The 16614-nt window shown below is 45.4% G+C and overlaps 1 protein-coding gene across 1 annotated transcript; it reads right to left on the reverse strand.

Annotated features, from left to right (window-relative positions):
• Window positions 1-49: 49 nt before the first annotated feature.
• radil (Ras association and DIL domains) lies at window positions 50-16515 on the reverse strand. Its single transcript, XM_057034923.1, has 21 exons — window positions 15831-16515; window positions 14394-14490; window positions 14166-14272; window positions 13428-13935; window positions 11453-11560; window positions 10899-11014; window positions 10588-10767; window positions 9856-10510; window positions 9556-9686; window positions 9043-9080; window positions 8799-8950; window positions 8555-8667; window positions 8286-8402; window positions 7681-7804; window positions 6099-6271; window positions 5775-5925; window positions 4622-4848; window positions 3872-4205; window positions 2966-3105; window positions 2414-2553; window positions 50-2190 (listed from the first exon to the last, which is right to left on the reverse strand). The coding sequence occupies exons 3-21, from the start codon at window positions 14247-14249 to the stop codon at window positions 2091-2093; spliced, it is 3591 nt and encodes a 1196-aa protein (XP_056890903.1). The 5' UTR covers window positions 14250-14272; window positions 14394-14490; window positions 15831-16515; the 3' UTR covers window positions 50-2090.
• Window positions 16516-16614: the final 99 nt, after the last annotated feature.

Consider the following 16614-nt stretch of genomic DNA (forward strand, 5'->3'; position numbering starts at 1 on the left):
TAATAAAATACACCCTCAATACCTGATTTCTAAGGCAAGAGTAAAAAGGTGTATTCAACATGTTTATTGTCAGGTAGAGTCATGGTTAAGTAGTATAAATAACCAGAGAAGATGCATGCATGAGATCAATGTCATACAAACCCTGAAACAGAAACGGTTCAAACTGAATCACAAGATTAAAGCTGACTGAGAATAATGACTTTAAAAAATAAAAACCTGCATCTTTAATCAGTGTGTGCATCATAGAAAAGAACAAACGTGGCAGGCAGTTTCAACAATCGTCTGACTTTCACAGTTTTAAGCTTTAAATATCTTTTAGCTCTTTTCTACTGTCACATTTTAATGAAATAATGTCGCATCTGCAGTCTGAGTCAGCCTGCAGGGTATTTAATTAGAGGGGTCGGCGCGTCTCTAATCGATCCCCACACCTCAATATCTCCCCTCTGACTACGGTACTTGAATTTCAGGAAACTTGAATATCGTGACAGAAAACACAGCTGCCAATAAATGCAACAACTTCAAACATCCTTTTGTTATATCTATATATACGAAACAGAATAAAGCAGATTTAAAATCTGATGTAAAATTACATTTCACACTAGAACTGCAAGGATTGAAAGGGGTTGAAGGCCCCCCAACTGCTAGATCCGTGGACCTGCAGGCCAAACCGCAAGTGTGGTCTACAGTTCCACGTGCGTGACACATGTCACAGACAGGATCATAAAGGTACAGGAAGAATATCAAAGTCCAGCTGTTTGAGACAAGAAATTTGGAACTATGGCACCCCCTGGTGGCCTCTAGCTGCAGTTACTCGAGAGGTTCAGGAGCGTAAGAAAAAAGTTTTGTTATTTTTTAATGGCAAAATGAAAATTATTTTGATGCCTTGTCGAAAGATTATGAAAAATGTACATGCAGATTTGACTAAACTTTGTCTCTGAGGGTTTTTCCCGAGCTCAGGTGTGCAAGGCACCGTGCTGCTAGCACCAGCTGAAGTCGGGGTCCTCAATATTGCACTCCAAACCAAAGTGCAGCTAAAGTCTTGAATCAACCTTAACTGCTAATCTTTTCCAATGAGTGAGCTTCAGTTATTAAGAAATGATAAATTAGTTCCCAAATGGGGTTTTGAACTTTAATATGAAGAAGATGGATATTTACACCGATTATTTACATCTTTCACCCAGATACATACAGCTCACGCCAAAATGTGGGTTTTACACACCTCTTTGTAAGCTGCAGTTAGTCTCAAATTACTGTTGAACCCACCTTTAAAGCGCTTCATTCATGAACGTTGAGATTTTAGAGTTTTTGACTGCAACAGCTTCTTAAACATTCAACTGTACATGTGTAACAAACTCCAGCCTCTGTCTGTTTTGTGTAAATGCTTTCGGGAGTATTTTGTCTTTTGTCTAACTATTTTCCAGTTGAACCTGATCTGAAAAACCTGTAGTTTTAAAATTGTACTTACATTATCTCCTTGGAGAGGATCTGGATTCAGATTCTTCACGTTTTGTTTGAACAGACAAACCCCAACTTTATAAAACAAAACAGGGCAAATTTGCCCAGATGTAAGCTAGTCTGGATACCTGGTTTCTCCTGACCTGCCTGGTACATAATGTCATGTAGAGAAAGACATTTATGAATAACTGTTCAAATAAGCTACGACTGTTTGGTCTCTCGCTGGTGGCTCCCTTTGCCGGATTTGACGCAGTCTTTATAACAAATACAAACGGGTCTTTAAACAGGAAAAGTGAAAACTGTGCACATTCCCCAACAGTCAGCAGTTAAATAAATGCAACATTCTGTGCTTTAAAGCAGACTGCACTGCATGCTGGCACCTTCTAAATCTCTCACCTCAAACGCTGATGAATTAGGCGACTCCTCTTCCTGCCGCCCCCTCTGATGTCAGCAGCCAGCAAGAGTCGAGGGGGGCAGGGGGGTAGCGGCTGTGGAGGTGCGAGTCCCATTTTCTCCCATTTTTGATTGTTTGTCTTTGTGCTGCAGCTGGATTTCACACCACTCACGAGCATTTCGTGTGCAACAGAGCGCAGGCCCATTTCCTTCATCTTCTCAATGTCGTAGCACAAAGGCAGTCAGCAGGAGGAGGCACTGATCTTCTCTGAAACATCCAGGTCAGACTTGGCCACTAGGAAACGAAGTCTTCCTCCTCCCAGTCGAATCAGATCCACAGCGCTGCAGGCAGCACGAGGAGGAAGAGGAAGAGTCCAGTTACACGGGGCTCAGCAGAGACGGTCGGGATGAAGGAGCAGCATTATATTGACTCGTTAATCAATCACAGTAACCAGCTCACGAGGCGGGTAGTGTGGTTAATACTGGACATTACCCCTACTCACGCCTCCCCCCATTACAGTCAATCTCACCCAACAGCACCATCAATTTGTCCTGTCATCCGTACCTCTGGTAGTCCGCCCCGATCAGACTGGTCCCGTTCACCGCCAGTATCCGATCACCAATTTTAAGTCTGCCATCTGAGGCAGCAGGACCATCGGGGATCAGTGTGCGGATGTAAATTCCTGGAGCGTTGAGGGGAGTGTGCTGCAGCAGAGAGAGAGGGGGGGGGGGGGTGGTTAGTATGGAAACTAAAAAAAAGCTCCATCATCACCAGTCCAGGCGTACGACGGCGGAGCTTCATCAGGTTGTAAAACATCCATTTAATATCAGCAGAAGCTGCTGATCTGTGGAGAAACGCAGCAGCAGCAGCACTGGATGCGTTATTGGCGTCAGCACTATTCATTTTCAATCAAATAATGTTCAGGTAAACTGAAAGATTTGTTTTAAGATGTCCATGCTGCACTCGGCCCTCCGTACGTAAGAACATAGCAGTTGGTCTCAATAATAAAACCAAATCAGTGTTTGTGCTTTGATTTAATTTCAGTTAGTCCCAAATTAACCAGATAAAAGACCAAAGTGACCAAGTGACAAAAAGAAAGAGCTGCTCTGAACTCACCAGGCCGTCTATGAGTCCCATGCCCAGTCCGTAGGGTCCCTTGTCCAGTTCCACTACAAACACCACACACAAGTCATCAGGAAAGGGAGGGGCGCCGGGAGAGGAGACAGGGAAAGGGAACTCACAGCCACTAACACAGCCTGCAGAGGACACAGACAACCAACCAAACACACACACACACACACACACACACACACAGGGTCTCCATAACAGGGCTGGACAAACAGCACTGGGACACGTAACAACACGGCTGAGAAGCTAATCTGACACACAAAGGAGAAGTACTCCTCTTGTAGCCTGCAGAGTGTCATGCCTCACAGTAACATGTGCACACACACGCTGCAGGGACTTCAACAGCAAAACTGCAAACGCACATTTTTATGCCGCGTCCATCATTATTGTGGTTGTGTGCGTGGGGCGGGGTTAAATCCAGAGATTAAAAAATCTCAATGGAAAGGTAACAACATGAGCTCGAACTGGAAGTGAAATGTAATTGTGATTTTACAAAAGATCAGATCTAAAGGATCTGATAGCAAAACATTTTTATAACAACATATATAAGGTGGATTAAATAAACAAGTGTGACCTGATGCCACAGCCCTGTAAACATGCTGCTGTTTGGGATGATAAAAGATTTAATTGTGGTATTTTAAGGCCATAAACATGGTCATAATGAGCTGAGGTAGCTCATTTTTGCTCGGCTCTACTTAACTAGCATTGCTTAATCTGAAGACAGCGTCCTCTTCTGCTGGCAGTCCATTAGTTTAATAGGTTGGAATAAATCTTATTTTCTAATCTCTTGCTCCGAGGATCTCCAGCATGCTGCTCAGGCTACCGTGTTCAGCTCCGTTTCCACTTTAATCTAATTTTTTATTTTGTCCACCTCTCCTGTCTTATTCATCTTACCCTCTAGTCCATTTGTGATGAGTCCGTTGGCCTTTTTAGATTCCGTCCCCGTTCTGCTGATGCAGCCATTACTCTGGATGCTCAGGCCTATGATAGGACCGGCCCCCCCTCCTCCACCACCCCCTCCATCTGGGTACAGCGGGGTGTGGGGAGGGGTCAGGAGGCAAGATGGGTCTGGATTGCCTGGTCGAGGGTGGTGGATGTTGCCGTTGCGTCTGAGGCTGTGTGTGTGCGACTGCCCCGGAGGTCTGTCCCGTCCTCTGTCCTCTGCTGTCTCATCATCCCCGGGACCACCGGAGCGGGGGCTGTTGTGGTTGGGAGCCAACAGCTCCCGCTGCATTGCAAAAGGGGGGAAGAGTTTAGGAGGCAGTGTGAACATAAAGAGCAAAGGGAGCTAAACGTTTCTGTTGTAGAAATCTGAGTTGCTAGAAAAAAATGGAATTTTTAAATTTTATAAACCCTTATTTAGGTTTCTGCATGTTTACATACAAGTGTGCAGTAACTGAGGATTATGGTCTAGTCAGCCGTTAGCAGTAATTAGACAGCCTAAAGACTAATCAGATTAACCATGATTTAACCATGTCTAGGATTCTGTCAGTGAGTGTGTGTGTGTGGGTGTGTGTGTCCAGGCTGGCTGAAGAAGAGGGTTTTTATCTTTCATTTACAGGATTATGAAGAACTCCCCAACCACCCCAGCTGCCGAGGCACATGGCTGGGATTATAACTAGGTGTGTCTGTGACAGGACGGACCTGGACGTCAGGCCAGTCAGCTGTGTTGGTGCCGTTGGAGTGTGTTTGCACGCCGGGGGTGTTGGTGTGTGCTTGGGCTTTGGTGCGTAGCCCCCACAGGAAGTGGCGGATGTACAACAGCTGCCTGTAGATGCTGTCTTCCACACACTCGCTGTCCAGGTCCACGCTGAAACCAGCGCTGGGGAGCATGATGGGAGGGTGGTTCTCAAAGCTCTCCAGGAGGTCCACTAAACACACACAGAGTCATATTGGCTCATTTATACACACACACACACGCACACACACACACATCCTGGCGGCTGCCCAGCGTCACATTTACCTTTAGCTTTTAGACACCGATATGCAACACCAGCATTTTAACCGTAATCCTCAGCCTTTCTGTTGCTATTTGATCATTCAAACTGCCTTGAAAGAATAAAAAAAATGCAAATCATTCCAACCAAACATTCTGGACCTGTTCTGTAGATGTACGCCTCATCTTCGCTGCCGGGTTGCCATGTTGGGACGGGGCCTATCTCTGCGGTCAGCTGGTATTGAGTGAGAATCCGGTGAAGCTGCACAGGTTTCAGGGTTGAATGCTCGCTGGATAAAGCTCGCCAACTTGACTGTCCACAACAAACACAAGAAAGAAGAAAACACTGTCAGGTCAAGTGAGGCCACAGGGAGATAATTAGCTCTTCAAAGAAGGCCCAATCAATTCAAAGTCGTTTTACTCATTAATAACAGTTTCCACCATGCACCTTTCACGTTCTCAGAGGTCTGTGTCTGTGTTGGTCACCTGTGTGAGTTGCTGAGGGGGCGTGGCCAGTATGGTCACAGTGCTGTTGAGTTTGGTAAAGAATTTATCAGAGAGATGTCCCAGACCAGACCTGCCTGCCCATTCCAGGACCATCCGCATACAAGCTTGAATCTGCAGCACTTTGGATCGCTGGAACCAACCCCGAGATGGGCCTGCAAGAGAGAGACACACACACACACACACACACACATCCTGGCGGCTGCCCAGCGTCACATTTACCTTTAGCTTTTAGACACCGATATGCAACACCAGCATTTTAACCGTAATCCTCAGCCTTTCTGTTGCTATTTGATCATTCAAACTGCCTTGAAAGAATAAAAAAAATGCAAATCATTCCAACCAAACATTCTGGACCTGTTCTGTAGATGTACGCCTCATCTTCGCTGCCGGGTTGCCATGTTGGGACGGGGCCTATCTCTGCGGTCAGCTGGTATTGAGTGAGAATCCGGTGAAGCTGCACAGGTTTCAGGGTTGAATGCTCGCTGGATAAAGCTCGCCAACTTGACTGTCCACAACAAACACAAGAAAGAAGAAAACACTGTCAGGTCAAGTGAGGCCACAGGGAGATAATTAGCTCTTCAAAGAAGGCCCAATCAATTCAAAGTCGTTTTACTCATTAATAACAGTTTCCACCATGCACCTTTCACGTTCTCAGAGGTCTGTGTGTGTGTTGGTCACCTGTGTGAGTTGCTGAGGGGGCGTGGCCAGTATGGTCACAGTGCTGTTGAGTTTGGTAAAGAATTTATCAGAGAGATGTCCCAGACCAGACCTGCCTGCCCATTCCAGGACCATCCGCATACAAGCTTGAATCTGCAGCACTTTGGATCGCTGGAACCAACCCCGAGATGGGCCTGCAAGAGAGAGAGACACACACACACACACACACACACACACACACAGACGCATGTGAGCAGATACCTCAGGATAATTCCGTTATTGTTCACATTGTATAAATGAGGAAAATGGAATCAGCCATTTAATGTAATTACATGTTGAGTTTTAGCTGCATTCATCACTCTCATATATTCTCCCCTTCAAAGAGCTGAAAGTAAATTTGAGTGGGACATTAAGCAAGTTATACCTATATATAAGTCTATCATCCCAGGTTGTCAATATATGGTTTAATTAGCTCGCTGCAGCTATATGAGGGTTTCTGGAACATTCACAGAGATATGACACACATGAAGTCCATATAAGATGCAGTGTTCAAATTTCTGACAATTTTTTTGGATGCAGATACACACTCGTCCGGCTATAAGAGGCTTATGTCTGGGCATAAGGTAATCTATCTTTAAGGCACTGTGCACCAACATCACTTAACCTCTTAGCAAATGTGTCATAATGCTTCACAGCAGTTGGTTTGACACCTCTTACCTTTAAATACACAAATACAGTCATTAAGATGTCATAACAAGTTTACACAAAATCATACAAATCCACAAACCGCTCTGCTGAACAGGTTTTTACCCACGGTAAAGGAAGCCAACACCGTTTGTTTCATGTGTAACTGTATCTGAGTGCGATGGAGAGCGGCCAGTGCAAACGTCAGCACCATCGGCTATAAACTAATTTTGTCGTTACCATGGTCACCATCAGCGGAGAAATATAAATGAGTGACAAAAGGAGTGAGGCAGAGAAAGTGAGCCAGACAGACAGACAGTGGGCGGCTCTGCATGAATATCAAGGCGCGTCCCATTCTCCCCTTGCCAGACGTGATATCTGTCTCCAACGGCTGATGAAGACGTGTGGCGTGTGGGAGGGTGCACATGTTTGGCTCAAGAAGGACGGAGGGGGGAAGGGGGGAGGGAAGGAGGGATGGAGGAAGTGAATTTGTAGTGGTGGTCAGTAAGATGTATATGTTTAATGTATTGAGACCAAATTCAGTTTAGACACGAGTGAGGTGGACACAAGTTATCAGGACAGGCTTTTACCCTTCACTCTGCCCTTTCCCCCTCTCCCTTCACCCACCCTCCATCTCCTCTCCCTCTCTTCAATCCAATCCTTCCTCTCTGCTTTGTCTCAACCCAATGGCCAGATGGAAAGAAGGCGAGGAGGAGGAAGAGGCAGAGGAGTACGGCGGGAAAGAGAATGCAGACAAGACAAGGACACTGAGGACAAATCTGGGTTAGTCATTGTCAAAATGCTGACAAGGACACAGGATACACTCTTACACACACACACACAAACATCTGTACATATCCTGAGGGAGCTCTAATGGAGGAGAAGGTGTGAGTGGGCATGATTTTTTTTTTTGTCCTACCTTTGTCCATGAGCTGGTTAAAAAGGGACACGTTGGAGAAGAAAAAGAGATAAGCAAACATTTGAGCTTGGATCTCAGGATGGACCTGGTAGCCCTGCAGAAGCTCCTGAGCATTCTGGAACACCTACACACAAACAAACACAGAGGAGAAAATAAAAAAGAAAGGTTAAAAAAAGGATTAAAAATGGATATTTTTCTCCAATGAAGACATTAAATGTCCGGCCATTTGCTTAAGATTAAACTGATTCTCGCATTGTGAGTCAAACATGATTTTAAACAGAAATTGCTCAGACAGTTTCAGGTCTGTGAAAAGGCCACAGGAAATTATGTAAAAGAGCAGCATCAATGTCAAAAGGATCCCAGCATTAAGGAGCACTTTAGGGATGTGGTGGAATTGAAAAGGATCATTTACCACTGCAGCAACTGCATGATGCAAGCATACCAAATATATCCCAGAAACCTCAATTTTTTTAACCATTTTTTCAGGCAGTTCTGATGATATCAGTGAGTCCAGATTTTGAAATAAATATGCTTAATCAAAAAGAAATGCAATCTAATGACATTTACCAATTCTCATCTCCTATAGGACAAAAACCAAAACACACCTGCAGGACCCTGCGCACCGGTTCAGGAAACCCTACACCGCCCTTCCAGCAGGGCTCCGAGCTGTCAACCGGGAATGGATTACAGTCTAGCAAGCCTGGCAACACTACATAGAGAGCCTGGACACACACACACACAAGCAGGATATTATATACATGAAAATAAAACAGAAAAATCGAAGGTAATCTTAATTCCTGAGTGCGTTTGTGTGTGCACGAGCACACGTGTTGCTCATCACACGGACGGTGCCTTTGCAACTGTGACAGATTACCTTGGTGATATAGTAGACACACTGTTGGAAAGTGTACATGATCACTTCTTCCAGGATGGTCATGGCCTCTTCATTGGCTGATATGGTCGCAGATAGCAAGGACTCCTTTGACCCTAGACACAGATGCCAGAGATGCAGGCAGAGTTAAGGACATATAGTGAAAGCTGTGGGATGATAAAGCTTTATCAGTATGGAATGGGTGTCAGCGTGACTAATGGCTTTGCTGGGTCTGAGCTGTGTGTACCTTGCAGTGTCTCTATGGTGTGTGTGTATGCAGGTGCTCTTTGCTGTATAAAATAGAGGATCTCAATGGAGTTGGACATCCAGAAAAAGATGGTCTGCAGGTCTGGGATCAAGTCTGAGATGCTGAGCAGAGACAGAGAGGCTGGGTCCTGGCTGTTGGACACATGAAATAGAGGGTTAAGCACTGCCTTTGTTAAATATACAAACTCAAATGATCCCCGTTTCTTTTGGAAAGTGATACTGACTGCTGAGCTTGCTTCTGAGCCAGCTCCTTTGTCTTCTCCTGTAAGAAGACACACACACACAGACACACACACACACACAGCAATTAGGTCCTCATTAAACTTGTAGGACGGGTGTAGAAGGAGCACACGTCACCGGCCTACATAAAGACATCCCACTATCATTTTAACAAAGCCCAACAAGACCATGGTGACACAAAATGATAATTACTTTGTGCCTGCCCCGATGAACAAAAAATTATGAATATATTGTAGTTTTTTCTATTTAATGAACAAGGTCAAATGGCATGAGGTTATATGAGTTAACTCAGTAGACTGTAAACAATTATGATTGATTTTGTAGTTTGTTTCAATAGACTATTGAAGAATAGAGAAAAATGGCGTGTTTTCCACGTTAATGCTGTGATAATTCCTGTTTTCGGTCTGATCTCTCTCTGATGATCAGTTTCTGTTCATCGGTTCATCCTAAGCACAGAGTGGACTTTTTCAGAGACACAACAGGAGCCAAACACTGACCCAGGCGATAGTCTGGATTCGTCTGACAATCTTGAGCAGCAGTTTGCCAAAGCTCCCAGGAGGGAAGTTGGAAGCAGAGTGTTGTATGCACAAACACAGCAGGTAGGCAGTTGTCAGCTTATGGTCATCTCCTTTAGAGTTGAACAAAAAACATTAAAACCACCTCAGAATATAAAACTATTCTCATGAAAGAGCTGACTGTCAGTCAGTTGTGTTTCATTCCAGCCAGCATAAAGATACTGGCGACACAATGTAAGGTCAAAGGGTCGTTAGGATGGTATTTTAAATTAAAGCACAAACCTCCAGGCTCTATCAGAGATATAATCCTGTTCAGAAGCTGATCCTCATGAATTTGATCAAATTCAAGTTGTAGTCTTCTCTTCTGACCTCCACCTACCCCTGTAGACACAATGAGGGCTGTTCCTGGTGCCGGCGCGGCGCTGCGCGGTTTTACCAGGTGAGGTTTGAAGCTTCGTCGAACTGCATTTGACCCCTGTGACATCCTGTCCTTCAAAACAGAGCCACACATCTTGCATGTCTGAAATCCGCTCTCTCCCTCCTCCACTACTGAATCAAAAAGCTGCCCCAGGGAGCGAAGGCGGGCCAACGTCTGAGCAGGCAATGGCTTAGCGCCCGTGGGATCCTTGTACAGGAAGATGTAATGTGCTCCGAAAGAGAGGAGGTCACCGTGTCGTAGCGTGGTGGAGCGCTCACAGCGGGAGAAGTTCACCAGAACTGTGGCATGAAGCACCGGCTCAACGGCAACACAGAACCGCTGACTCTCCGGCAGCTCTTCCGCCTTGTTTTTAACCTGACGACGGGGGGCAGGAACGCGGCGAAGGCGGCAGTGGAGGGGCAGGATGTCGGGGGAGAAAAGGCAGATGTTGGGCCGAGCTGATGGAGTCTCCTGACCGACGGTGTGCTGCTCTCTGTTCAACAGGTACACCAGGCAGTCCTACAGGAACACAGCTGGCGTCATACATCTAGACGTCATTTAAGCTTGCAAAATAACATGCGGAGCGCAGTTCTCACCTGCCGATTATAACCCTGCAGCAGCAGCAGGTGAGGGGACTGGTAAAGGGAGTGCCTGACCCCACCTCCGCCCTGACCAACCTCCTCTTTTCTGAGACCGTTAGACGTCTCACGCTCTCGACCCCTGACGGGTCCTGGCAGCGTGGAGTAAAAACGCTTGGGCTCGTCTCCCACTCCCAACTGCAGATAAAAGCTAGTCATGAAATAAACCAGAAACACTTGGAATATACTAGAAACACTTGGAAAATGTGGCTAAGGTGCATCCAATATCTGAGCACAAGCAACAATCATTTATAGCCAGCAGGATTCACCTGGTTGAGGCTGGTCTCGCTGAGGCTGCGGCTGAAGGATGAGTTGCTGGAGCGGGGCAACGTCAGCGTCCCCTTTGCCCTGTTCCTCTGGAGCTTTCGGGCCTGAGCATTAATATCTACAGGAAGACAAGAGAGGACGGCGAAAGGAGGGGAAGAAACAGGAAGAGAGATTAAAAAAGAGGGAACACAGAAGAGAGGCTGCTCCAGTTGTGTGACCCGTTCATAATCAGCATGTGTTTGAATTATGAGTGATGTAACTCAGGCAGTAGTGACGCATGTGAGTGGAAACCAGGAGCGACAAAACGACTCAGAGACGCTCAATGGTGCTGGATGGCTGACAACAGTGGACCTGACAGAATGGGAACTGAGCAGCTCTTCATGGTTTGAATTTCAAGGCTTTGTGATGATTCAGGCATTTTCTCTCTTACTGTACACAAACATACACATAGGTGCAATCACTGGGGATGGTAGTAGCACTGGTGACAACACAGGTTGAGGTGGTCATCCATCAATGGCAATGACTGACAGCCACCCTACCTGAGGCAAGTTCCCACCTTTAGAATTGGACTGTACCACTCGGCCAGACCGGAGGGGGGAGCTCCTGTGTTTGCCCAGCCCAGACCGACCCATTAGAGCCGCCAGGAATTGGTAAGTTTTGGGCCCTACAGCAGGGTTGGAGGGGTTATGAGGAAAAAAACACCCCTTCACCAAAACACCAAGCACTGAATAGCTCCCCGACCATGCATGTACCAAGAAACACATGCACTGTGGTGCAAAGTAACTATTCTGTCATGCTTATAATGGATCACGTCAGAAATAGCAAGGAAGGAAAGATACAGAAATTCTATGTTTTGTGTGAGGTACAAGATTTTCCACCTTTATCCATTAACATCTAATTAAATTAAAGTAAGATGGATTCACCATGTGGGATAGCAGCTGACCTGAGAAAGACAGATTATATCCCTGAAAATACAATATGCATAATAAACATTTTGGTGAAAAGCATTTTGTACCCTTAAACCATTTTATTACTGTAAAGAAACAGGATACGTGACATGCATGCTCACACGAACACCTGTGGACACAAAAACCAAAAAGATTTTTAAAAAAAAGAAAAGGCACATGCTTGTGAATTAGTAAGGGATAAATCACAAACCTGGGGGTTAGTCCAAAAATGAAAATATGTACTGATAATATTGACTGGTGAATGCATGTTTAGAGGTTTGTCATTACGTGGAACTGACTAACGAGGTACATTTAACGGGTGACACGAGCCGGAGGATCAAACTAGATATTGAAATAATGAAAAACGGATGGCTTATAGAGCCTTTTATCTATCGAGCAGAGCGGAGGCACGGTTGGCTACAGCACGAGCATGTATGGATGTCAGCAGAAGTGGGTCACTGGTGTTTACTGATATATGACTGCTGATACAGGCTGAATTCTATACAGGCTACACGCTCTGCACGAATTCAGTCAAATACACCAAAAGCTCTCCAAATGCATAATGATGCAGAAGCAGAACACCATATTTTCAGGCTTTTCTTTTGTATCTCAAGAAATCCCCACTTTTAATGACAGGACAAACCAATAAGTGAAAGAGCCTTCAACAAACAGCAACAGTGCACGAGCAACAGTGCATGAGACAAGTCTGGATTTAACGACAACCCCTTAAATCTTTTTATTTAAATCAAATATGTAGAATCTGTTGAGCCTTTGATGAAGCTACTTTCACTCAAATTCCATTGTGATTGTGTACAAGGGAAAATACACAAAATAGCTTCACTTAAAGACACTTATGGGCCTGCCCGCAAGATGAAGACTGACAGATTGATAAATAAATTGTTGGCGGTGTTCCTGGCTACCACCCGAGTTGACATAGCAACCAGCAAACCCTGGCACACATCATGAGAAATCCAAACGTGGTTGTTGAGAACAATGTGTGAGTGTGAGGCGCTGAGATTAGTTCCTCTGTCAACGACTCAAAGTGCTCCTGTGCATCTGCTCAATGTGCAAAAATATCCTCAATGGGGATGTACGTATGTGCTGATGGTAAACTTGTGAGAGGAGTACAAGGTGGGTGTAATGTCAGTGTGTTGTATATTTCAAGTATCTTGTCATCTATTATTCACAGACCACTAGTGCACAATTCATCCACACCTCTGGATGCAAAGGATTTAAATTACAGCTGGCTGAGCTAACAGGCATCCAAGGCATTTACAATACCATGTATGCATATGTGTGTGTATGTGTTCTAGTACATGCTACACACTTGCAAAATGTTAGGAAGTGAGGGAATTCTGGCTAGTCTTCCCAACTTCAACAGGCAATTGAAGGGGGACCATAATTAGCTATAAAGTTAAGGTTAAGTCAAGTAAAAACGTGTTTTAACAATTTAACCATGACACATGTATCTAAACCCAAATGAAGCATCATACTAGTAGGACAGCACACTGGAAATATGCCAGTGTTGTAGGTAATATGGGGGTGGGTGGGTGGGTGTGGGTGTGTGTGTGTGTGTCTCCTCACCAGCGGTGATGGTATCCTTCTCCTTCGCATTGAGTTCCTCTACCTCTGCTCTTCTGCGCAGCTCGAATCGGCGTGCATAACCCTCTCGGGGCTTCCAAAGCTCTTGCAGCAACAGTGGCTTTTCGTTGTCCCCCAGCGCTCGCAAGCACTCGGTTCTCCACCCCCCACCTCCTCCGACCTCACCTTCCCCTTCCAAACGCCCGATGACGTCGCACAGGACATAAGAATGAGCAGTGTTCTTGTTCAGGGAGTATCTGTCGAGAGCCTCTTTGACCAGCTCGTGCGCGCTGGACCGCGGAGTGGCCAGGACGCTCTTGTAGTTGGCACCTGCGCAAATTTCATCCCCAAAGATTTTCAGGACCCCAGGGGCAGAACTCTGTGTGGACAACTCTGCCGGGTCGTCTGCCGGGCGCTCTGGGGGTTCAGTCGTGGACCGTCGGTCCCCGCGAGTGTTGGTTCCCGTCTCCACAGGAACGCGGTCTCTGTAACTCAGCGTTCGATACAGAACCTGAGTAGGCAAAGAGCGGTAAATAAAAGAGAACACCTATCTTCCTCTGTCCGGTTTTATCAGTGGGGGAATAGAAATTGTAGTAAAATCAATTAAATCTCACACACAGAAGAAACATAGCTTATGAAATTCATGAACTTCTTCCACTTGATTCCATTTTGTTTGCTTTCTGTTATACCATCATGGTTTTCTGACGCTGAACGTGCACGGGACAGTTTGTGTGCATGTACCTGTGTGAAAGTCTTGCTCTGACGCTTCATGCGGTTTTTGGACGGGAGGGACATGCTGGCCCCGGACGAAGAACCGTAGAACATGATGCTGCTGTTGTCTCCACAAACTTCACCACCAAGTCAAAAACAAGAATGATGTTTTAATGACTTGAGGATTGACTATAAGATTATGCAAAGATGAAAAGTATCACATCAACAGTTAAAAATGGAGCATTTGTCTGCACCTACCTTGATGCTGTTTTCTTTTCTGTCCTGTATCCAGCAGCACCAGGCTAAGGTTTACAGCTAAAGGTCAGATGTGATGCATTTAACGTCACCATCCTCACTAGAGAAGCAACAAAAATACAAGGTTAACCTCTGCAAAGAGAAAAAGTTCTGGATGAATGAGAATCTTCAGGAATAGAATTTATTGCTTTAAATGATTTCCCGACTGAGTCACAATTGCAGATCATCTCCCCACAATCACATGACGCCATGACGATGACGACCTGAGGTTCCAGGTCGTGAGAAAGCAGCTTCAGGATGCAACAAGGGAGCAAAAATATATGTATTTTTATACAAAAACTTTTCCATGAAGAACGTATTAAATAGAAAATATATTTAATAGCAAGCTCCATTAACCACATTTATCAATTTAAATCATACCATAGATACGTTTATATTATATGAATCCATCCAGGAATTTAACCTAATCTGACTTGTAATTCATTGTTTTCCTGCAGGAGGAAGCCATGTAGAGGTACAGTAGCTTTCATGCAGGTTATATCAGGATTTTTACACACCGTGCCTGTGCAGCACAGCCCCCAAACCAACCTGCAGCATACTGTGCTACGGCTATTTTGCATTTCATGTGCATTTTAACATGCAGGCATAAATGTAGCTGCTGATTCTGCAGGCAGTGGTGAGATAACGTGACTTTTTAAAATGCCCACTAATCCACAGTAATCTGGCTACTTGGCCACAGTTAACTCAATCCTGGTACCGGCAAACCCCGGCGTCCACACACACAAACACCCACGTACGCACACACTCACACTCGGAGGGAGAAACAGGGACACTCTAAATGTTTAATTTTGGGGCTCTATTTTCTGCCGCTGATTAATTAGACAATCACCGATTATAACCCCTGCAGCACATTCCGGTCGTCTGTCCTTGTCCAGACATTGGGAAGGTCAAGAATAAAGTCTAAAAACTTAGCTAATCTTCATTAGATTTAAAAAACAAATAGAAAAAAACACGACTTGTAACTCCTTCAAGTCTGCCTGCCATTTTAGCCTGCGCGTGTTTACGCTTTTGGGCTGCGTGGTCGCCACTAGCAACCGCCGTAGCGACGAAAGGCAGGAGAAAATCCTCCGAAATTAATCCGCTGACGAGCCGCCAGGCGCGGCGTTAAGAGCCCGGCCTCAGCAGCAGGTGCAGCTCATGGTCGGAAACCACCTCCTCACGCACAATTACCAATTAGCGCGCACGCCGTTTGGGCACGCAAACGTCACCAAATAGCAACGACATGATAGAGCTTTTGTTTTTTTGTTGTTGTAGTCACATGGATCCGAGAGATGTGGCGCGTCTGAATAAAATAGGTCCAGGAAAAGTTGAGGCGCAATTTCGGCATTGGCGAGCACCGCACTCCCGAGGGGTCTCCTGCGTGTCTGCTGCCCTACTCACGCTGCCTGCAATGCGTGGCTCCATGGTGCTGGGGAATCCTTCTTGGCTTTTCTCTCTTTTCGTCTTTCCCAGCAGATAGAAAATCCCCCTTAAAGTGGGTAGAAAAAAGCCCCCGCAGCCCTATTCTGAGCGACACCCAGCCGTCTGCAGCTCCCACCCACATCCCCGAGGCGGCTCGTTAACTTAGAGGACAGTCCATCGAAGACGGCTCCGGCTTTTGTGCGCACATCTCCGCCGAGGATTCAGCAATGCCCGCTGCCTCCGATAACCGCATTCCCACAGTCACAGCGGTTCAACTACCGAAACGCGACGGAAACACCCGAGTTCTGCCTCACCTCAGCGCACCTGCTCTGGCGCTCAAGTGTATCTGGGTGGCGCCCTCTAACGGACACACGCGGGACTACTGTCATATGACGTGGACGCCCAATTGGTTGCTTTATAGTTCTAAATAATGTATGAAATAGTCAAAACAGTGATGCATGATGCAAGCCTGATTAGTTTTAATGCATTTTTGTATTTTGGCACTAAAAAAATTCACAATGTATTTTTTTCGTACATACTATTTGGCATTAAATTGGAAAACAAATTATACGGAAGCTTTTTCTATATTGTGTTTTGAAATACATGATTTGAAACTTATCAAATAAATTCTTTCATTCCAAATACATGTTGCACTATATGTCTTTTTATGTAATTTGTGATGTAAATGTATTATGGAAACATCACTGTTGTAATTTGACCCCCAACAGCTGCCGTCAGAACATTTTTACCGCATATTAAATTT

Source organism: Takifugu flavidus, chromosome 6 (assembly GCF_003711565.1).
Source record: "Takifugu flavidus isolate HTHZ2018 chromosome 6, ASM371156v2, whole genome shotgun sequence".
NCBI classification, from domain to species: Eukaryota; Metazoa; Chordata; class Actinopteri; order Tetraodontiformes; family Tetraodontidae; genus Takifugu; species Takifugu flavidus.